This window comes from Cetorhinus maximus, chromosome 2 (genome assembly GCF_964194155.1).
Source record: "Cetorhinus maximus chromosome 2, sCetMax3.hap1.1, whole genome shotgun sequence".
In the NCBI taxonomy this organism is placed as follows: Eukaryota; Metazoa; Chordata; class Chondrichthyes; order Lamniformes; family Cetorhinidae; genus Cetorhinus; species Cetorhinus maximus.
This window is the reverse complement of record NC_135880.1, coordinates 32,837,731-32,855,433: the sequence shown is the minus strand read 5'-3', so window position 1 is coordinate 32,855,433 and position 17,703 is coordinate 32,837,731. Positions and strand designations below refer to the sequence as shown.

Here is a 17,703-nt window from a genome sequence, read left to right as displayed (position 1 = left end):
CGGGTCTTAATTGGCCTGCCCATGTAAAATGGCAGCGCACCCCCACTCGGGGGCGCCGATCGGAGGCGCACCTGCCCGTGCCCGCTCCTGCACTTTCCCCCCAATGGGGAGATAATTTTTCCCATGAGAACAGGCCATTCAGCCCAACCAGTCTGTGCTAGCATTTATCAGCCTTTCCTTCCCATTTTTCTATCCTTCAGTATTAACCTATAGTTCTTTTAGGCTTCTGGACTGCACTTCATTTTGCCATCTTCTCCTGTTTTCCCTTCAGATTTACCTCCTCCTTGCCCCTGCTATTCATGTTCTTTGCTTTTCTGTGTGTCTTTATCTATTTCCTCCTTTTTTCTTTTCAGATTCTAGGTCATTCCATTGATACTTCCTTTATCCCCACCAGCACCCTTTTGTTATGTCTCCAATTAATTGTTTGTTCAGATGAGGGTAAATAGTCCAATCTCATTTATCTACTCTGCTCTCCTAGCCTTTTACCCTCCATCCCTTCATCTACTTATCTAATCCATTCTCAAATGTGCGTGTGGTGTCTGCTTCAACCAATAACTCTGGAAATGAATTGCCCAACTTCACAATTTTCTGTGTAAAGGAGCCTCTTCTGCTCTTTGTTCTAAATCTCTTACATTTAACCTTGTATTTTGCCTCTGTTACGGCTAGGGTGGGAGAAGTGCGCAGTTTCTTTAGCATTAGAGTAAATGTTTAATTCACTTACCAAAATGGCTAAATATTTACCTTTGCTACCGTTAGACCCAGAGTAAAAGAGACTGTAACCAGGCTTCTTTCAATAAACTCAGTGTGATTGATTTATGATAAAATGAAACAAGTTGCAAGAACTGGTTAACACACAATTTGTAATCTGGAAGTGTAACCATCTATCCCTTTTAAAATTACCCAGCACTCATGCACACACACACACACACAGATGAAGAACAAATAAATAGAGTCTCTGTGGAGATGAGTGTTTGAAGAAAAAACCTTATAAAAAGGATAAAGTTTGCAGAGTTTTGACACTGTCAATCTGGTGCTCCCTCGTGCGAGGACAGGTCACTGGTCCCAGTAGATATCTGGAGGTTCTCACTAATGGAGCTTCAGTACAGAGGAAAATAGAACCGGATCAATCCTTCTCGCCTGAGCCTCTTGAGTTTCCAAATTCAGACAAGCTCCGCTGAGATGAGGATTCCTAGCTGGACACTGATAACCACACCGTGTTTCATGCAAAGCAAGGAGAGCCCTACATCCCCATCATACATGGCTGAAGTTGTACACTCTGGTTTATCCCTACAGATTCCTTTCAATTCTATAAATAACCTCTCTAGTTCCTCTCATTGTCCTGTCTCTAAGTATGAAAATATGGGGCAGAATTTTGCCCTTGGCGTGCAGACTCGGTGGGGGCGGTTGGGAAGCCGGCTACCGCCTGTGATCGTCACCGCAATTTCACTCTGGTGGGCCAATAAAGGCCCGTCCAGCATGGAACGCGAGCGGCTGTGCTGAGCACTGCCTGTGTGGGTGGGGGGAGGAGGGCGAGCAGGCCAAGTGCGAGAGAGCTCTGCATAATCTCCCCAAGGCATGGAGCTGTTTTAAAAAAAAATAAAGAAAATAAAAATGTCATAAAGCATATCCCCTTGTGACTCTGTCACATGAGCAGGGACATGTTTTTAATTCGAATGTAAAATTTTTAATTGATTTTTATTTGCTTCAGGAAACCTCATTCCGCCCGTGGATGAGGTTTCCTGCTTGGCCTTTTCGCCTGCCTAACGTAAAGCTGGACGGGCAGCGAAAATTTGAATTTAATTACCTTTTTAATGGCCTTAATGGGCCTTTTAACTGTCGGTGGGTGCGCTGCCAACTCGGGCGTGTGCCCGCCGAACGAAATATCACGGGACTGCGCGATGACGTCAGGACAGTTGCCCGACATCATCGTGCATCATTTTACGCTCGGCCGAGTCGCGCACGTGCCCACCCGCCAAGCTTAATATTCTGTCCCGTATGACTTCCAGCAACCTGCACAAACGTGTCCCACCTTGTTACAATGGAAACACTTGGGCCTTCGACTAACACTTCCACCCTCGGCACCTTCCTTTCTCTGGACTGAGAAGGAGTTTCCACAGCAGTCCCACCTGTCCCTTCACTTCCCTGGCTACTTGCCTTCCTTTCACCTTCCCACCTTCTATCTTCCTCGGGCTTGTCGGGGTGACAGAAAGAGGGTGTGGATTGATTGACTAGCTTATAATCGTCAGCCATCTCTGCTGCCTGTCTAGCTGTTGCAACCCTCTGGTTTTCAACATGGGTTCTAACCACTGGAGGAAGTGAATTTTTAATTTCTTCCAGGAGAATTATTTCCCTAAGAGCTTCATACGTTGTATCTACGTTTAATGCCTCTATCCAACAGTCAAAATTACTTTGCTTTACCCTCTCAAATTCAATATAGGTCTTGTGAGAAATGGATTTTTGAGAATATTTTTGGGAAATACTGTGTTATTCCGTGAAAAGGGTGTGTGTGTGTGTCAGAGATTAATGGGTGACAGGTTGTCTGGGGGGTTTAAACCATGTGTCAGGAGTGTGGGGGAATACTCTCTGCTTGCCTGGATGAGTGCAGCTCCAGCAACACTCAAGAAGCTTGACACCATCCAGGACAAAGCAGCCCGCTTGATTGACACCCCTTCCACAAACATTCACTCCCTCCACCACTGATGAACAGTGGCAGCAGTGTGTACCATCTACAAAATGCACTTCAGAAACTCACCAAGGCTCCTTAGGCAGCACCTTCCAAATCCATGACCACTATCATCTAGAAGGACAAGGGCAGCAGATACATGGGAATACCACCATCTGGAAGTTCCTTTCCAAGCCACTCACCATCCTGACTTGGAAATATATCGCCGTTCCTTCATTGACGCTGGGTCAAAATCCTGGAACTCCCCCCTACAGCACTGTGGGTGCACCTGCATCACAGGCACTGCAGTGGTTCAAGAAGGCAGCTCACCACCACCTTCTCAAGAATAATTAGGGACAGGCAACAAATGCTGGCCTAGCCAGTGGTGCCCAAATCCCATAAAATTAATTTTTAAAAATGAAAAGGATGGAGGTGTTAGGTTTGAGGTACAAGTGAATAGGTTAGATCTAACATTTGCATTTTTAGGTATGTGGAGAGTTTGCTTGAATATCAAAGGGGAATCAGAGGTAATAAGAAACATGTTTGCATCTTGCAGGAGTCCCAGAGATAAATAGAAGTGGGGATATTATATTTTATTAAGCCAAAAGCAAAGGCAAGATGGAAACATAAAAGATCTTATATTTCAATGGATTTTAGTTTCAAAGAGGTATGAAAACAATGGAACCTGAGATGAAAGGGAAAAAAGATATTTTAGTGTTGGGCAGTTGAGCTGGAGTGGTGAGATGTAGCAGCTGGAGCTATAGCTTGTGCTGTGGCTGGGAGAGGGCGCAGTCTAAATCAACTATCCAGTCAAGCTAGAAAAATCTTGGGCTGCAATAAGCAGTTTAATTCTGAAGTTTGGATTTTCAGAGCAGAGTGGAAGAGAGTTACAGGTTGTGTGGTATGCCTTTATTGAAGCTACAGCAGTTTGCCTTGGGTAAAATTACTGGATTTTTTATAGTTAAATGTCTATGTTGCCTGGAGGGTGTTTACTTGTGGGTCTGACTAAGTAGAGAGTTTTTTGGGGGCAATGTTTTATAAGACTAAGTTTAACTGTGTATCTGTAATCTTTTCTTTTATTCTTGTTAATAAAACTTCTAATTTTAATTTTAAAACCCCAGAAGTATTACTGGAGTTCTTACTGACGAGATCAGTGTGTCCCCTTCTTGTTTTCGGAATCCCCAAAAAATAATAGGTTGGCCTGTGAGCCAAGTTTCCCTCTGGGATATGGTTTGCGCAGCAATTAACATCGGCTGTGGTCATAACAGCCTGCCCAGACTGTTTCTTTATGTTTCGAAATTTCTGCCTGTATGCCTCTGGGACCAGCTCATACGTACTAGGAATAGCCTTTTTTACTGCATCATAATCCACTGAAACGTCATGAGCTCTACCCACCAACCTACTCTGTAGAAGCAATGTCCAGTTTTCGTTTGGCCATTTGATTTGCTTAGCTACCTTCTCAAATGAAATAAAGAATGCCTCTACATCCCTTTCCTCAAACTTTGGAAGGGCTTATACAAATTTAAACAACTCCGCACTGGGCTCTGGGTTGGAGGTAGTTTTTCCATCCATCAGAATTTTCCTCAGCATCTGAGGCCTCTTTTTTTAATTCCAGCCTTTTAGAAACAGAAAATAGGAGCAGTAATAGGTAATTTGGCTCTTCGAGCCAGCTCTGCCATTCAGTATGATTATGGCTGATCCTCTATCTCAACGCCATACTCCTGCGCTCTCCCCATACCCCTTGATGCCTTTCGAATCCAGAAATCTATCTATTTCCTTCTTAAAGATATTTAGTGACTTGGCCTCCACAGCCTTCTGTGGCAGAGAATTCCACAGGTTCACCATCCTCGGAGTGAAGAAGTTTCTCCTAACCTCAGTCCTAAATGGTCTACCCCGTATCCTGAGACTGTGACCCCTCGACAGAGGAAACATCATCCCCGCATCCAGTCTGCCCAGCCCTGTCAGAATGTTATATGTTTTAATGAAATCCCCTCTCATTCTTCTAAACTCCAGTAATCTTTTTCTTTTTACAGAAGCTTTTATAGTCTGCTTTTATGTTCCTTGCAAGTTTACTCTGATAATCTATTTTTCCCCTTTAATCAATCTCTTGGTCCTCCTTTGCTGAATTCCATACTGCTCTTAATCCTCAGGCTTGCTACTTTTTCTAGCAACTTTATATGACCCCTTTTTGGATCTAACACTATCCTTAATTTATTTTGTTAGCCACGGTTGGGCCGCTTTTCCTGTTGTGTTTTTGTGCCAGAAAGGAATGTTTAACTGTTGCAATGCATACATTCCTTCCTTAAATATTAACCATTGTCTATCCACCTTTTAATGAAGTTCCCCAATCTATCTGAGCCAACTCACACCGCATACCTTCGTAGTTTCCTTTGTTAAGATTTAGGACCCTAGTTTCAGATCGGACTACTTCACTTTCCATCCTAATGAAGAATTCTATCATGTTATGGCCACTATTAATTAAACTCTTCTCATTGCACAGTACCAAATCTAGGATAGCCTGTTCCCTCATCGGTTCCTTGACATACTGGTCTGATAAACCATCTCGTACACACTCCAGGAAGTCATTCACCACAGTATTATTGCTAATTTGTTTTGTCCACTCCATATGTAGATTAAAGTCACCCATGATTACTGTAGCACCCTTGTTACATGCATCTCTAATTTCCTGTTTAATGCCGTCCCCTATCTTATCACTACCATTTGGAGGCCTATAGACAACTCCCACTACTGTTTCCCACTGTTTGTTGCTTCTTAGCTCCACCCAGACAGATTCTACATCTAGATTTTCTAAGCCAACATCCTCTCTATCGCACTGATTTCATCCTTAACTAACAACACCACACCACTTCCTTTTCCTTTTTGCCTGTCTGTACTAAATGTCGAGTACCGTTGGATATTTAGTTCCCAGTCTTGGTCATCCTGCAGCCATGTCTTGGTAATCGCAATGATATCGTACCCGTTTACATCTATTTGCACTGTTAATTCATCTACCTTATTGCAAATGCTCTGTGCATTCAGATACAGTGCCTTTAGCATTGTCTTCTTAACATTTTTATGCATTTGTTTGCTCTATGGCTGTACTAAACTGGTATTTCCTTTCACGTTCCTTCTCTCTTTCCTCCCTTGCTAACTTCTCTCTCTCAAGGTCAAGTTTTTGCATTTCCATTTCTCTTTCTTTTTCTTCTAATTCAAGTATTTTCAGTTCCTTTTCTTTTTCAAGTTGAAGTATCTCCATTTCTTTTTCATGTTCAAGTTGCTTCATTTGCAACTATATCCTAGTTAACTCAATTGACTCACCCTCCCAGAGAATGTGGTCTCTCTTGTATCCCTTCCAATTTCAAATGCCACGCTATTACCTCAACTATGTCTGCTTTTGTCGCCCCTATTGTTAATTCTAACTTCAACTTATCCGCCAATCCTATTAGCTTAGCCTTGGTTACCTTTTGTAAGCCAGTTGGGGTTAAATCTCCCATCTCTAGCTAAATCTTAGCAACTTCCAAAGTCATTTTGATTTACTAATGTATAAGAAACCTGCTATCTGTCCTTTTATCCTTTACCAATTATTATTATTCCATGTCCCGTTGTCCATGTTTTGAAATCCTGCAAGAGCCCCCAATCTATGTTACGACCAGGACGGGAGGAGCGTGCAGTTTATTTAGCCCTACTCCTTCACAGGAGCTAAGAAGCAACAAACAGTGGGAAACAGTAGTGGGAGTTGTCTATAGGCCTCCAAATGGTAGTGATAAGATAGGGGACGGCATTAAACAGGAAATTAGAGATGCATGTAACAAGGGTGCTACAGTAATCATGGGTGACTTTAATCTACATATGGAGTGGACAAAACAAATTAGCAATAATACTGTGGTGAATGACTTCCTGGAGTGTGTACGAGATGGTTTACCAGACCAGTATGTCAAGGAACCGATGAGGGAACAGGCTATCCTAGATTTGGTACTGTGCAATGAGAAGAGTTTAATTAATAGTGGCCATAACATGATAGAATTCTTCATTAGGATGGAAAGTGAAGTAGTCCGATCTGAAACTAGGGTCCTAAATCTTAACAAAGGAAACTACGAAGGTATGCGGTGTGAGTTGGCTAAGATAGATTGGGGAACTTCATTAAAAGGTGGATAGACAATGGTTAATATTTAAGGAAGGAATGTATGCATTGCAACAGTTAAACATTCCTTTCTGGCACAAAAACACAACAGGAAAAGCGGCCCAACCGTGGCTAACAAAATAAATTAAGGATAGTGTTAGATCCAAAAAGGGGTCATATAAAGTTGCTAGAAAAAGTAGCAAGCCTGAGGATTAAGAGCAGTATGGAATTCAGCAAAGGAGGACCAAGAGATTGATTAAAGGGGAAAAATAGATTATCAGAGTAAACTTGCAAGGAACATAAAAGCAGACTATAAAAGCTTCTGTAAAAGCTGTTAGGCTACTCATTCTTCTAAACTCCAGTGAATACGGCCCAGCCAGCCCAATCACTCCTCATATGACAACTCTGCCACCCCAGGAATCAGTCTGGTGAACCCTCACTGCCCTCTCTCTATGGCAAGTATATCCTTTCTTAGGTAAGGAGGCCAAAACTGCACACAATACTCCAGAAGTGGTCTCACCAAGGCCCTATACAGCTGCAGTAAGACATCCTTGCTCCTGTACTCAAGCCTTCTCACAATGAAGGCCAACATTCCATTTGCCTTCTTAACTGCCTGCTGCACCTGCATGCTTGCGTTCAGTGACTGGTATACAAGGACTTCCCAATCTATCACCATTTAAATAATACTCTGCCATTCTGTTTTTCCTACCAAAGTAGATAACTTCACATTTACCCACATTATGCTGCATCTGCCATGTTTTTGCCCACCCATTCAACCTGTATAAATCGCCTTGAAGCCTCATAACATTTTCCTCATCACTCACATTCCCACAAAGTTTTGTGTCATCAGCAAACTTGGAAATATTACATTTGGTTCCCTCATCCAAACCATTGACATATATTGTGAATAGCTGGGGCCCAAGCACTGATCCCTGTGATAGCCAACCGGTCACTGCCTGCAACTCCGAAAAAGACCCATTTATTCCTACTCTCTGTTTCCTGTCTGCTAAACAATTCTCAATCCATGTCAATATATTACCCTCAATAATTTATGTGGGACTTTTTCAAAAGCCTTCTGAAAATCCAAATAAACCACATCCACTGGTTCTCCCTTATCTATTCTGCTAGTTTTTAAAAAAAATCATTCATGGGATATGGGCATCACTGGCTAGACCAGCATTTATTGCCCATCTCTAATTGCCCTCATTCAGAGGGCATTTTTAAGAGTCAACCATATTGCTGTGAGTCTGGAGTCACATGTAGGCCAGACCAGGTAAGGACAGCAGATTTCCTTCCCTAAAGGGCATTAGTGAACTAGATTTTTACAACAATCAGCAATGGGTTCATGATCATCATCATTAAACTTTTCACCATCTGCCGTGGTGGGATTCAAACCCAGGTCCCAGAGCATTATGCTGGGTCTCTGGAATACTAGTCCAGTGACAATACCACTATGCCACTGCCTCCCTGCATCTATCCTCAACGTCCTCAAATAACTCAGCAGGTTTGTCAAACATGATTTCCCTTTCATAAATCCATGTTGAGATTGTCTAATCCCGTTGATATTTTCTAAGTGTCCTGTTATCACATCCTTTATAATAGATCCTAGCATTTTCCCTACTAATGATGTTAGGCTATCCAGTCTGTAATATTCTGTTTTCTCCTTCTCTCCTTTTTAAAATAGTGTGGTTTACATTTGCCACCCTCCAATCTGCTGGGACTGTTCCAGAATCTACAGAACTTTGGAAGATGACAACCAACACATCCACTATTTCCATGGTCACCTCCTTTAGTACCCTGTGATGTGGATTATTAGGCCCTGGGCATTTATCAGCTTTCAGTTCCATTAATTTCTCCAGCACAATTGCTTTAGTAATACTCATTTCCTTCAATTCCTCCTTCTTATTAGACCCTTGGTCCTCTAATATTTCTGGGAAGTTATTTGTGTCTTCCTCTGTTTTGTTTAATTGCTCTGCCATTTCCTTGTTTTCTATTATAAATTCTCCTGTTTCAGACTGTACCTTTGAAGCTGTTTTTTTCTATTAATGCAAATGATTGCAGTTCAAATAAACAAAGAGCTCTCCTCCACAAGTGCCATGCTGGTCATTTAGCTGACGTCATGTGATTTCTTAGAAAAGTCATGCTTGCCCACAGTTCAAGATGAACTTATGACCATTTTTTAAAAAAGCTAGGTCAGTTCCCAAGTGTCCAAATAATGCAACGCCCTTCTAAATTTTAAAAGAAAATATAGTTCTTGAAGATATAATTCTAATGCCTCTCATTCTTGCTCCCTCAATTACGAGAGACTGTTTACTTTTATTTTCAGAATTTTAAACACTTCTATCATATATATGTAGCAAAAACATGACCCAATTTTCACAAATCTTTATCTTTGTATTTCCTCTTACCAGGCCACATCCTGGTGACTTGGAAACATGGTAGCTTCCATTGGGCTTGTACACAGTTTACACATACCTACCTTGTTCCTCAAATTAGTTAAGTGGAAAACATGACCATAGAATGACTGCCAGCACAAAATCTCATTACCTCGGTTAGACTGTTGGCTGACAACTCTAGCTGATACAATGTGGTGTTCTTCAGGAAGTAAAAATCATTGTCCTTTAACTGTGTGATTTTGTTTGCAGACAGCGCCAATCTTTGCAGCTTTTGCAACTGCGGCTGAGTCCCCAGTTTGGCAGAAACAAGTTTATTGTGAGACACATCCAGGACCGTCAAGTTCTTAAAGAGAAAAACACAATCGAGTTAGAACAGAATAAATTTAAATGTTGTTCATTTCCATCTCGTTAAATTGCCAATCAAATTCATCTAATTGCAACAGGCTGGATTTCCTGACCCATTCCTACAGGGAATGCCCAGTAATCTGACTTCAAAGCTCAGGAGAAAGGGCTGAATTATGAAGTCCCTGAACAAAAACAGAATTACCTGGAAAAACTCAGCAGGTCTGGCAGCATCGGTGGAGAAGAAATCAGTTGACGTTTCGAGTCCTCACGACCCTTCGGCAGAACTGAAGTATAGTTAGGAGAGAGGTGAAATATAAGCTGGTCTAAGGTGGGGGGCGGGGGGAGAGAGAAGTTGAGGGTGGGGTGGTTGTGGAGCTGTACCTTGAGTATCCTGCCTTCCATTCTTAATTAGCACTTTTCTTAGATAATATCACCACCTTCAACACCTCTTTGATCCTTTTGTCTGTGACATCTTTTGATTATCTTCTATCACTGCTTGCTTATCTCCACAACCACCCCACCCTCAACTTCTCTCTCCCCCCGCCCCCCACCTTAGACCAGCTTATATTTCACCTCTCTCCTAACTATACTTCAGTTCTGCCGAAGGGTCGTGAGGATTCAAAACGTCAACTGATTTCTTCTCCACCGATGCTGCCAGACCTGCTGAGTTTTTCCAGGTAATTCTGTTTTTGTTTTGGATTTCCAGCATCCGCAGTAGCTTTTAGCTTTTTGTTTTTATCTTTATGAAGTCCCTGGTTGTTTTAGCTTGCCCCTGAATTTCCTGGCTTTCTGCGTTGGCTCGTAGGCTCCACTTGAAGCAGACACTGTCAGAAATCATGCTAATGAACTGGGAGGGTGCATTCCCAGCCTCTCACCTCATTTTCCTGTATATCATCTTCCTGAGTGGCTCCCACCCCCATCCCCCAGGATATTTAGATGGAATCTGAACCTACTGACTGCCGATGTCTTAGACTCCACACCCATCTTTCTTTCCCTTTTTTTTAATCCTTCAGAATTAGCCTCCTCTTTTACTAAAGTTTGGGCTACTGGACTGCACTCCATTTTGCCAGCTTTTCCTGTTCTCATTTCAGAATTCACATTCCTTACATCACTCATTTTTTTCAACTATCACCTCCTCTTATTCTTTAAGGTTCTAGGTTATTCCACTGATAACCCCTCTTGTTTTTTTCCTCCACCACCCCTTCATTATGGTTCTAGTAAATTGTTCATTATTTCAAGATTGCTGCTGTAACATCAAATGGTCTGTATTCATCACAAATGCTGACCCAGTGACGAAGCCTTTTCAACTGTTTTTCTTTTTGAAATTTCCAGCATTTGAAGTTTTCGCTTTATAATTTTTAACCCATACTGTTATTTTATATTTGCTACCAATCTAATGTTAAAACCTAACTGAATTCGTTTTCTTGAATATAAAATTGATCACATATTCAGTTAAATATATTTGGTCTTCAGGTGTGTACGCAAACGTACAACTCAATCAAATGGCTGCAAGTGGAAATTGCAAGACCCTGGAATTGCAGTTTCCACTTGCTGCCAGTAGACGGAAGTGTAATATTTACATCGTGACAAAGCTGCAATTTCAATACAAGATTCCTAGCGTGATGTGTACGTTTGGACCATTACATGATTTGCAAAACAAAAATCTATCAATTAAGTGCAGATTATTACAGTGATTCCTTTCCCTACATAACAATCGTGGCTACATTTCAAGCTAATTCAATGTATGCAAAATGCTTTGGGATGTTTCTGAGATGTGATGAGGTGTTACAAGTCTTTGGTTTTTCTTGAATGAGGACATCAACACACACCAAGTACACGTACCATTTCCAGCTTTTGATACTGCTATCATGCCACCACTTACAAAGAAATGGTGGGGTGGGGGAAGCAGCTTCCCAACAATATTACGACAATTTAAAACACATTCCTGAGTAATGTTAACAAAAGATTTGAATCAGGAGTAATAAGTGATGGCGGTTTCCTCTAGGGTTTTGAACATTATTGAAACTCAATTGGGTTACTGTCAGATAATTGCTCTTTCTCAACCACTAACTCAATTCAGAGTCTGCAAGTGAGTATGCTGCACACTCAGCCAGTAGAATGTGTTTCATAGGAGGCTACACAACTCTGCATCATCTCCACCACTAGCCCAAAGTTAACACTCCCTGTCAAAATGAATGAACCTGAGTTTGATGGGCTCACCTAATATGCAGTAGCTGAGTGCCTTAGAGTAAGAGGGTCACAGGTTCAATCTAGTAGATGAGCCTTTCTTAGCATCAGGGAATTGGGGGCACACTGGAGGAATCTTTCATGGCTTAGGAGCGTTGGAAGTAGTTTTGGGATCAAGAAGACTGCGGAATAAGGTCTGGGTACTTGTAAAATCCAAGAGGAAACCTTGAGATGTAGGAATGAATACATATTGAATAGTGTATCTTGAGGTCCAGCGGGACTGAAGAGGATTTATGGAGATTATTATCCAGTTAAAGGTGCAAATAAACACATTATGAATTAAATGGTTTAATGTTCTTGATATACTCTCTGACTAACCATGAGTAATATTACAAGCTATTTAATAAAGCTATGTCACTAGTGTGTGTTTTGTGCATCACAATCACATATTTCTGCATGCCACTTACACTAGATTTGCACCCCCCAAAAAAATAGATAAAAAATAATAATTTAGAGCTGAAATAAAAACAGAAAATGCTGGAAATACTTAGCAGGTCTGGCAACACCTGTGGGAAGGCCTATGACCTTTCATCAGAATTGGAAAAAGTTAGAAATGCATTTGAGTCAAGTGAAGGAGGGAAAAAGAACAAAAGGAAAGGCCTGTGAAAGGGTGGAGGGCCGGAGAGATTAAATGACACAAGGTCTAATGGTGCAAAGACAAAGGGAGTAGCAATGGGAGAAGTAAAGAAACAAAAGATCTGCCTAGAGGAGGTGTGAATGGCAGGATCCTGAACAACTGCTGTCTGAGAAATGAGAGGGAAGAAAAACAACCAGGAAAGAAAACCAAAATGGGGGTAGTGATTATGATCTAAGATTGTATTTTTAAGGTTGGTACAATTTGCACTGTGTCACCATTAATAAACTCACAAAGGAATATGCTGAATCAGTTCAAAACAAAAAGAACACACAAGGCTGCATTTTATGTGCCTCTGTTGGGTGTGTTTTCGGTAGGGAGACGTGTAAAGTAGGGTGGATGCCCACCCCACCACCTTCCCACCCATCCCTGAGCTCACCCGAAATCAGCAGCCTGCCCGTCATATTTTAATAGGTAATCAAGAGTTAGTTAGGCTTATTACAAAGCCAATTTACCTTGATAATACGCTGCCCACGTCATAAAACCTTTGGTGTGGGCAGTCGGGTGGGAGCGGGCAGCCCAATTTTTAAAATAATTTCTTCGAAGGGTGGGAAGGAAGGGGGTTTTTATGTTCGGGAGCTGCTCTTTGCAGATTGAGGGGCAGTCCCTTAAGATGAAACCCCCCCACCCCCTTTCCTACCCACCCAGAGCCTTTAACCCACCCCACTGCCCCCTCCCTGACCTGTCCAAAGCCTCCCTGCCTGAGACTCTGGACTTACCTAGTTCCGGGGATCCCTGGGCTTTCTTCCTCCTCCTCCTCTTGCAGCCTTGGCAGTGCCCACTAACGCACTCTTGGCATTGCTGGGACTGATGGTGCTGCTGGCTAATCCGAGGGGTGGAAGTCCCACTCTGCCTGTTCAGCCCAGCAGCAACGTGTTATGGTTGCGGGGAGAGCCGGCTGGCCCCCCGAAATGCCCAGCCCAAAGCAAAAGGATCACTTTTTTTTTAAACCAGACCGCTGCCTACTGATTTTCTAGTTATTTATTCTTCAACTGGCATGCTAGGGTTAACACTTGAGCGTTGTAACCACAGGGCTCCTATGCATTCAAAATCTAGGTTATTTTATAGATTTCAACCCAAGTATTTAAGGTCTAAATGTTCACCAGAGTAGCTTAATAAGAAGGCTGTGTGTAGAATAAGTTTTCACTGGCACCTCCAAGTGCAATTTCATTTTTGATAATAACACAAATGGACTTCCCATTAATGGTGGAATGGTTGAAATGTTTATGCTACCCTCCATAGCTCAATTGACTTTTGACTCCAAATTTTCCCATCCAGCCCTGGTGGGGCTAGAAAATCCCACCCAATGAAATGGAAGCAACTTCAGATGTGCAAGGTCAAACATGGACAGCTGCTTTGAAAAATAACCCGCAATATTAAGAAAGCAGTTTCGCAATATAGATATGATATTAAGTACTTGAGTATTTCTGAAAAAGAGACATGCTGTCAAAGCTTTTAGTCCTGTTAGTAATCATCAGGACAGAATCACAAGAATACCAAATCTCAAAGGGAACAATAACGCAGGAGAAGATGGTGCTGATCAGCAACTATTTATATTAAGTACTATTGCATTTTTCTATAGCCAGCTGTAGAAGTACTGACACTTACTTGAAGGCTTTTGAAAGGGTCGCTCATGATCTCCTTGATCCTATTGGACTGTAAGTAGAGCTCAATCAGGCTGCTGCAGTAAGAGAAGTAATGTACAGACAGATGAGATAACTGATTGTGTTCCAGCCCCAGCACTTGCAGAAATGGCAGAACCATGCATAGGTTTCCATCGATTTTAGTAATGACGTTGTATCCAGAATCCAGAGTTTGAAGCTGTCTGTACCTAGATAGTGCGGAAGCTGGCAAATACCTCAGCTGGTTATGGGAGAGCTTTAGCACTGTGATGTTAACAGGAAGGTCTGAAGGGACATTTGAGAGCTTCAAGTGACTGCAATCAGCAACCAGATCTTTTATTTTACATTGATTTTCTGAGGCCAAGACATCATGATACAATGTAGCAAATCCAAAGCACAAGGTGAAGGCCTGGAAATACATTTTCACCTATTAGATGTGAAATCTTTATCTCATTCTACAAAAGACAAAAAAAAAATGCACAATTATTAGCCTTCCAGCTTCTTAGTTTAAATTGTGTTTACATTGAGCTTGTGGCAGGTAATCTAAATTGATTGTTATTGTACAAACCTTTATGAAATAATATATCATGGACCAATGTAAAACTTCATAAATAATAACACCACCACACATTTATAATAATAGATTCAAACGATAAAATGTACTAACTCATTTTGCCCAGTTAAAAAGTCACATCAAGTGGTTCACAATGTTGCAAAAATGAAACAACAGTGTGGTTAATAGCCATGATAAAGAGGACATTTAAGAGCATAAGAAATAGGAGCAGGAGTCGACAACACGGTCCATTGAGCCTACTCTGCCATTCAATATGATCATGGCTGATCTCAGGCTTCAACTCCACTTTTTTGCATGCTCCCAGTATCCCTTACCTGAGGGATCAAAAATCTGTCTCTCCCAGTCTTAAATGTATTCAACGATGGAGCATCCACAACCCTCCAGGTTAGAGAATTCCAAAGATTCACCACCTTTTGAGTGGTCATTTCTCCTCATCTCAGCCCTAAATGATCGGCCGCTTACTCTGAGATTGAGCCCCTGTATTTTAGATTCCCCGACCAGCGGAAACAATCAGCATCTACTCAATCAAGCCCCTTCAGAATTTTGTAGGCTTCCATGGGATCACCTCTCATTCTTCTAAACTCCAAAGAATATAAGCCCAATTTACTCAGCCTCTCATCATAAGTAAATGTATACTGTATAAGGGAGTGATATATACCTGCAAAGTAAAAGCAAGAGCCCACGCTTCTTTACTTTGAGCAGTTTTGGTTCCTATATTTTCTGAAAAAGGCGTCAAATGGTAATCAGTGGTGGCTGCAGTCTCAGTCATCGAACTGTAAAGAGAGTCCAGTGGCATCAAGGCTCAACAAGATATCAAGTTTATTAAGACCACAACAACTGGTTAGCAAAACAGTACAGCAGGCACTGTTCTGCACACAGCAGAGTTAGAATAAAATAAAAATAAAACATATTACTGAACCTCTCTTTGGCAGCTGCCAGGGCCACTGAAGGTTCCTGTACCCTATCCCCCATTGCAAACCCATTTCTTAAAGGGGTTCTCAACAGGTATTAAGCCTCCCATTGACATATTCAAAGTGGCCACCGGAGACTCAAAAATGTACCACTTCACATTGAAGAATCCCATCATCTAGCCTTTTCCCATTCCACCAAACTTGTCAATATTCCCTTGCAGGCTTCCTTCAGTTCTCAAAATTATTTACTGTGCTTCCCATTTTAGTATCTTCTGCAGTTGGATGCTACTCACTTTCGCCCTATATCTAAATCATTGATGTGCAGTGAGCACAAGTGGTTTCAGAACAGAACACACTTACACCCACTCTAAGCGGACCTTAATTCCCATTCTTGGTTTCCTTCCTTCTAACCAGTTTTCAAATCCAGTTTCTTACCGTTCCCCTAATTTCACACCCTTTAATATTTTCCGATAGTCTCCACTTGTGAGAGGTTTTCTGGAAGTCTGTGCACACCCCACCCGCATTTCCCCCCAACCACCGTACCCAACAAAGGACTCGATCAGGCTTGTGATGCGCAATTTTCCTCTCTGAAATCTGGGCTCGCTGGTTGGAATTGGCGAGTAACATATATCCCTTAATAAAACACGCCAAAACAGATTATCTCAGCAATGATCTCGAGGCTGTTTGTGGGACTTTTCTGTGTGCAAATTAACTCCTACATTTTACAAAGTTGAGGGTGCTAATAAATGCAACACGCTGTTGTACCGCTGCCCACAAAATAACATTGACTACACTTCAAGAGCAATTGTTTAGGTCAGTGGTGCTTCGGGAGCGTTCTGTAAGTAGGAGGGTCACTATATAAAATGCCAGTTCTTTCTATTAACTCCAGATTCTCTTAAAAGACATTAGTGACAATGACACTTGGGCTCTGGCGCCACTGTGATAAGACAGGTAAACTCCAGCCCTATTGTACTGGGAGTTGTGAAAGTCGCTGCCATGCCCTGTAATATCCCGATGTGTAAAATCTATGTACACACAACTGTCATATCACTGCGGACAGCGATGGCTCTTACAGTTTTGTAAAAGAGGCACAGGAACGAGGATGCTCCGACTAAGATGTCTTGTTCAAGTTAAAAACCCAATGGTCCAGGGAAACAGTGCTCCTGCCAACCTGGATATGAATTGATCAAATACCAGCGCACGCAACTTAGGCGGTGTTAATTAAAATCGTGGGCGAGCTTATCAAGATAAAGGGCCTACTTGGTTCAAGTGGCCCGCTGAACTTTTTCACGGGGAGTCAGCAAACTCCGCAGGAGGGCGGCTGCCCAGCCCCTGGGCTGTGAGCCGCCTGCAGCTCCTCCTTACCTCAGTGTGGGGCTATCAGCCACGATGCCAGTGTCCCTGCCGCTTAGCCCTTCAATGGGGCTGAGGCGAGGACAGTGACACCTTGATCCATGTTCGCCGCACCTCACACAGCAGCAGCAGTCTCTGCTTCCCCCCCCTTTACACCGTGCCCGGGTGGTGGGGGCGGAGCAACAATGTTAAAACTTGCTGCACGCATTAAGAGGAAGCTTGCTTACATGCCATGGGTTATGTCCACTAAGCGCAGTGTCACAGGCATTCGTAAACCGCGGGATATTTTTGCCAGCTGGGTGGGCTACTTCCCCTCCCTCACTTTCACTTTCGAGTAGGCAGGCATTCTGGGAGGTGCGGGCTCTTATCCCTTCTTTTCCAAACTCCACCACTGGCTGCCTGGAGGTGCATCAGCTACTGTTGCAAAGAATTGTGAACCAATTGGACACTGTGGGCACCAATAAATGACCCACATCCATAGCAGTGAAGGAGCTATTGCTTCTCACTGGAATGTGGCATAGGAGGCTTCACATTGATAGGAGCAGAAGGCCCATTCAACAGGGCAGTGCTTTTTTTATGCTGCTCATTGATATAAAAATCAGCAGTTGGTGTCAATTTCTATTATTGGAACAAAATGTCAGTTAAAAGATCTGATGCCTTGAAACTATGAGTGGTTTTGGTAAGGCATTAGGGGTAGAGACTAGTTGCATTGGTTGTTCACTCAGTAACGAAAGGCCACGGATTAAGACCACCGCCCAAGCAAAAGTTTTGGAGAATTTTTTTGATGCAGATGGCTTTTTAAAAAAATTTCTTTCGTAGGAGGTGGGCATCGCTGGCAA

The 17,703-nt window shown here is 42.3% G+C and overlaps 1 protein-coding gene across 4 annotated transcripts in view; it reads right to left on the bottom strand.

The window, feature by feature from the left end:
- The window catches only part of cd180 (CD180 molecule), a 28,265-nt gene extending 11,078 nt beyond the window's left edge, over window positions 1-17,187 (bottom strand). Inside the window, exons 1-4 of one of the 4 annotated variants that reach the window (XM_078562857.1) lie at window positions 16,877-17,187; window positions 15,259-15,320; window positions 14,013-14,481; window positions 9,330-9,521 (exon numbers count right to left, since the gene is read on the bottom strand). In XM_078562857.1, coding sequence (XP_078418983.1) covers window positions 9,330-9,521; window positions 14,013-14,447 — 627 coding nt within the window. In that variant the 5' untranslated portion in view covers window positions 14,448-14,481; window positions 15,259-15,320; window positions 16,877-17,187. The remainder of the gene's footprint in view (window positions 1-9,329; window positions 9,522-14,012; window positions 14,482-15,258; window positions 15,321-16,876) is intronic. The other 3 variants (XM_078562878.1, XM_078562868.1, XM_078562888.1) reach the window with 3 other exon arrangements.
- Between the last annotated feature and the right edge of the window lie 516 nt (window positions 17,188-17,703).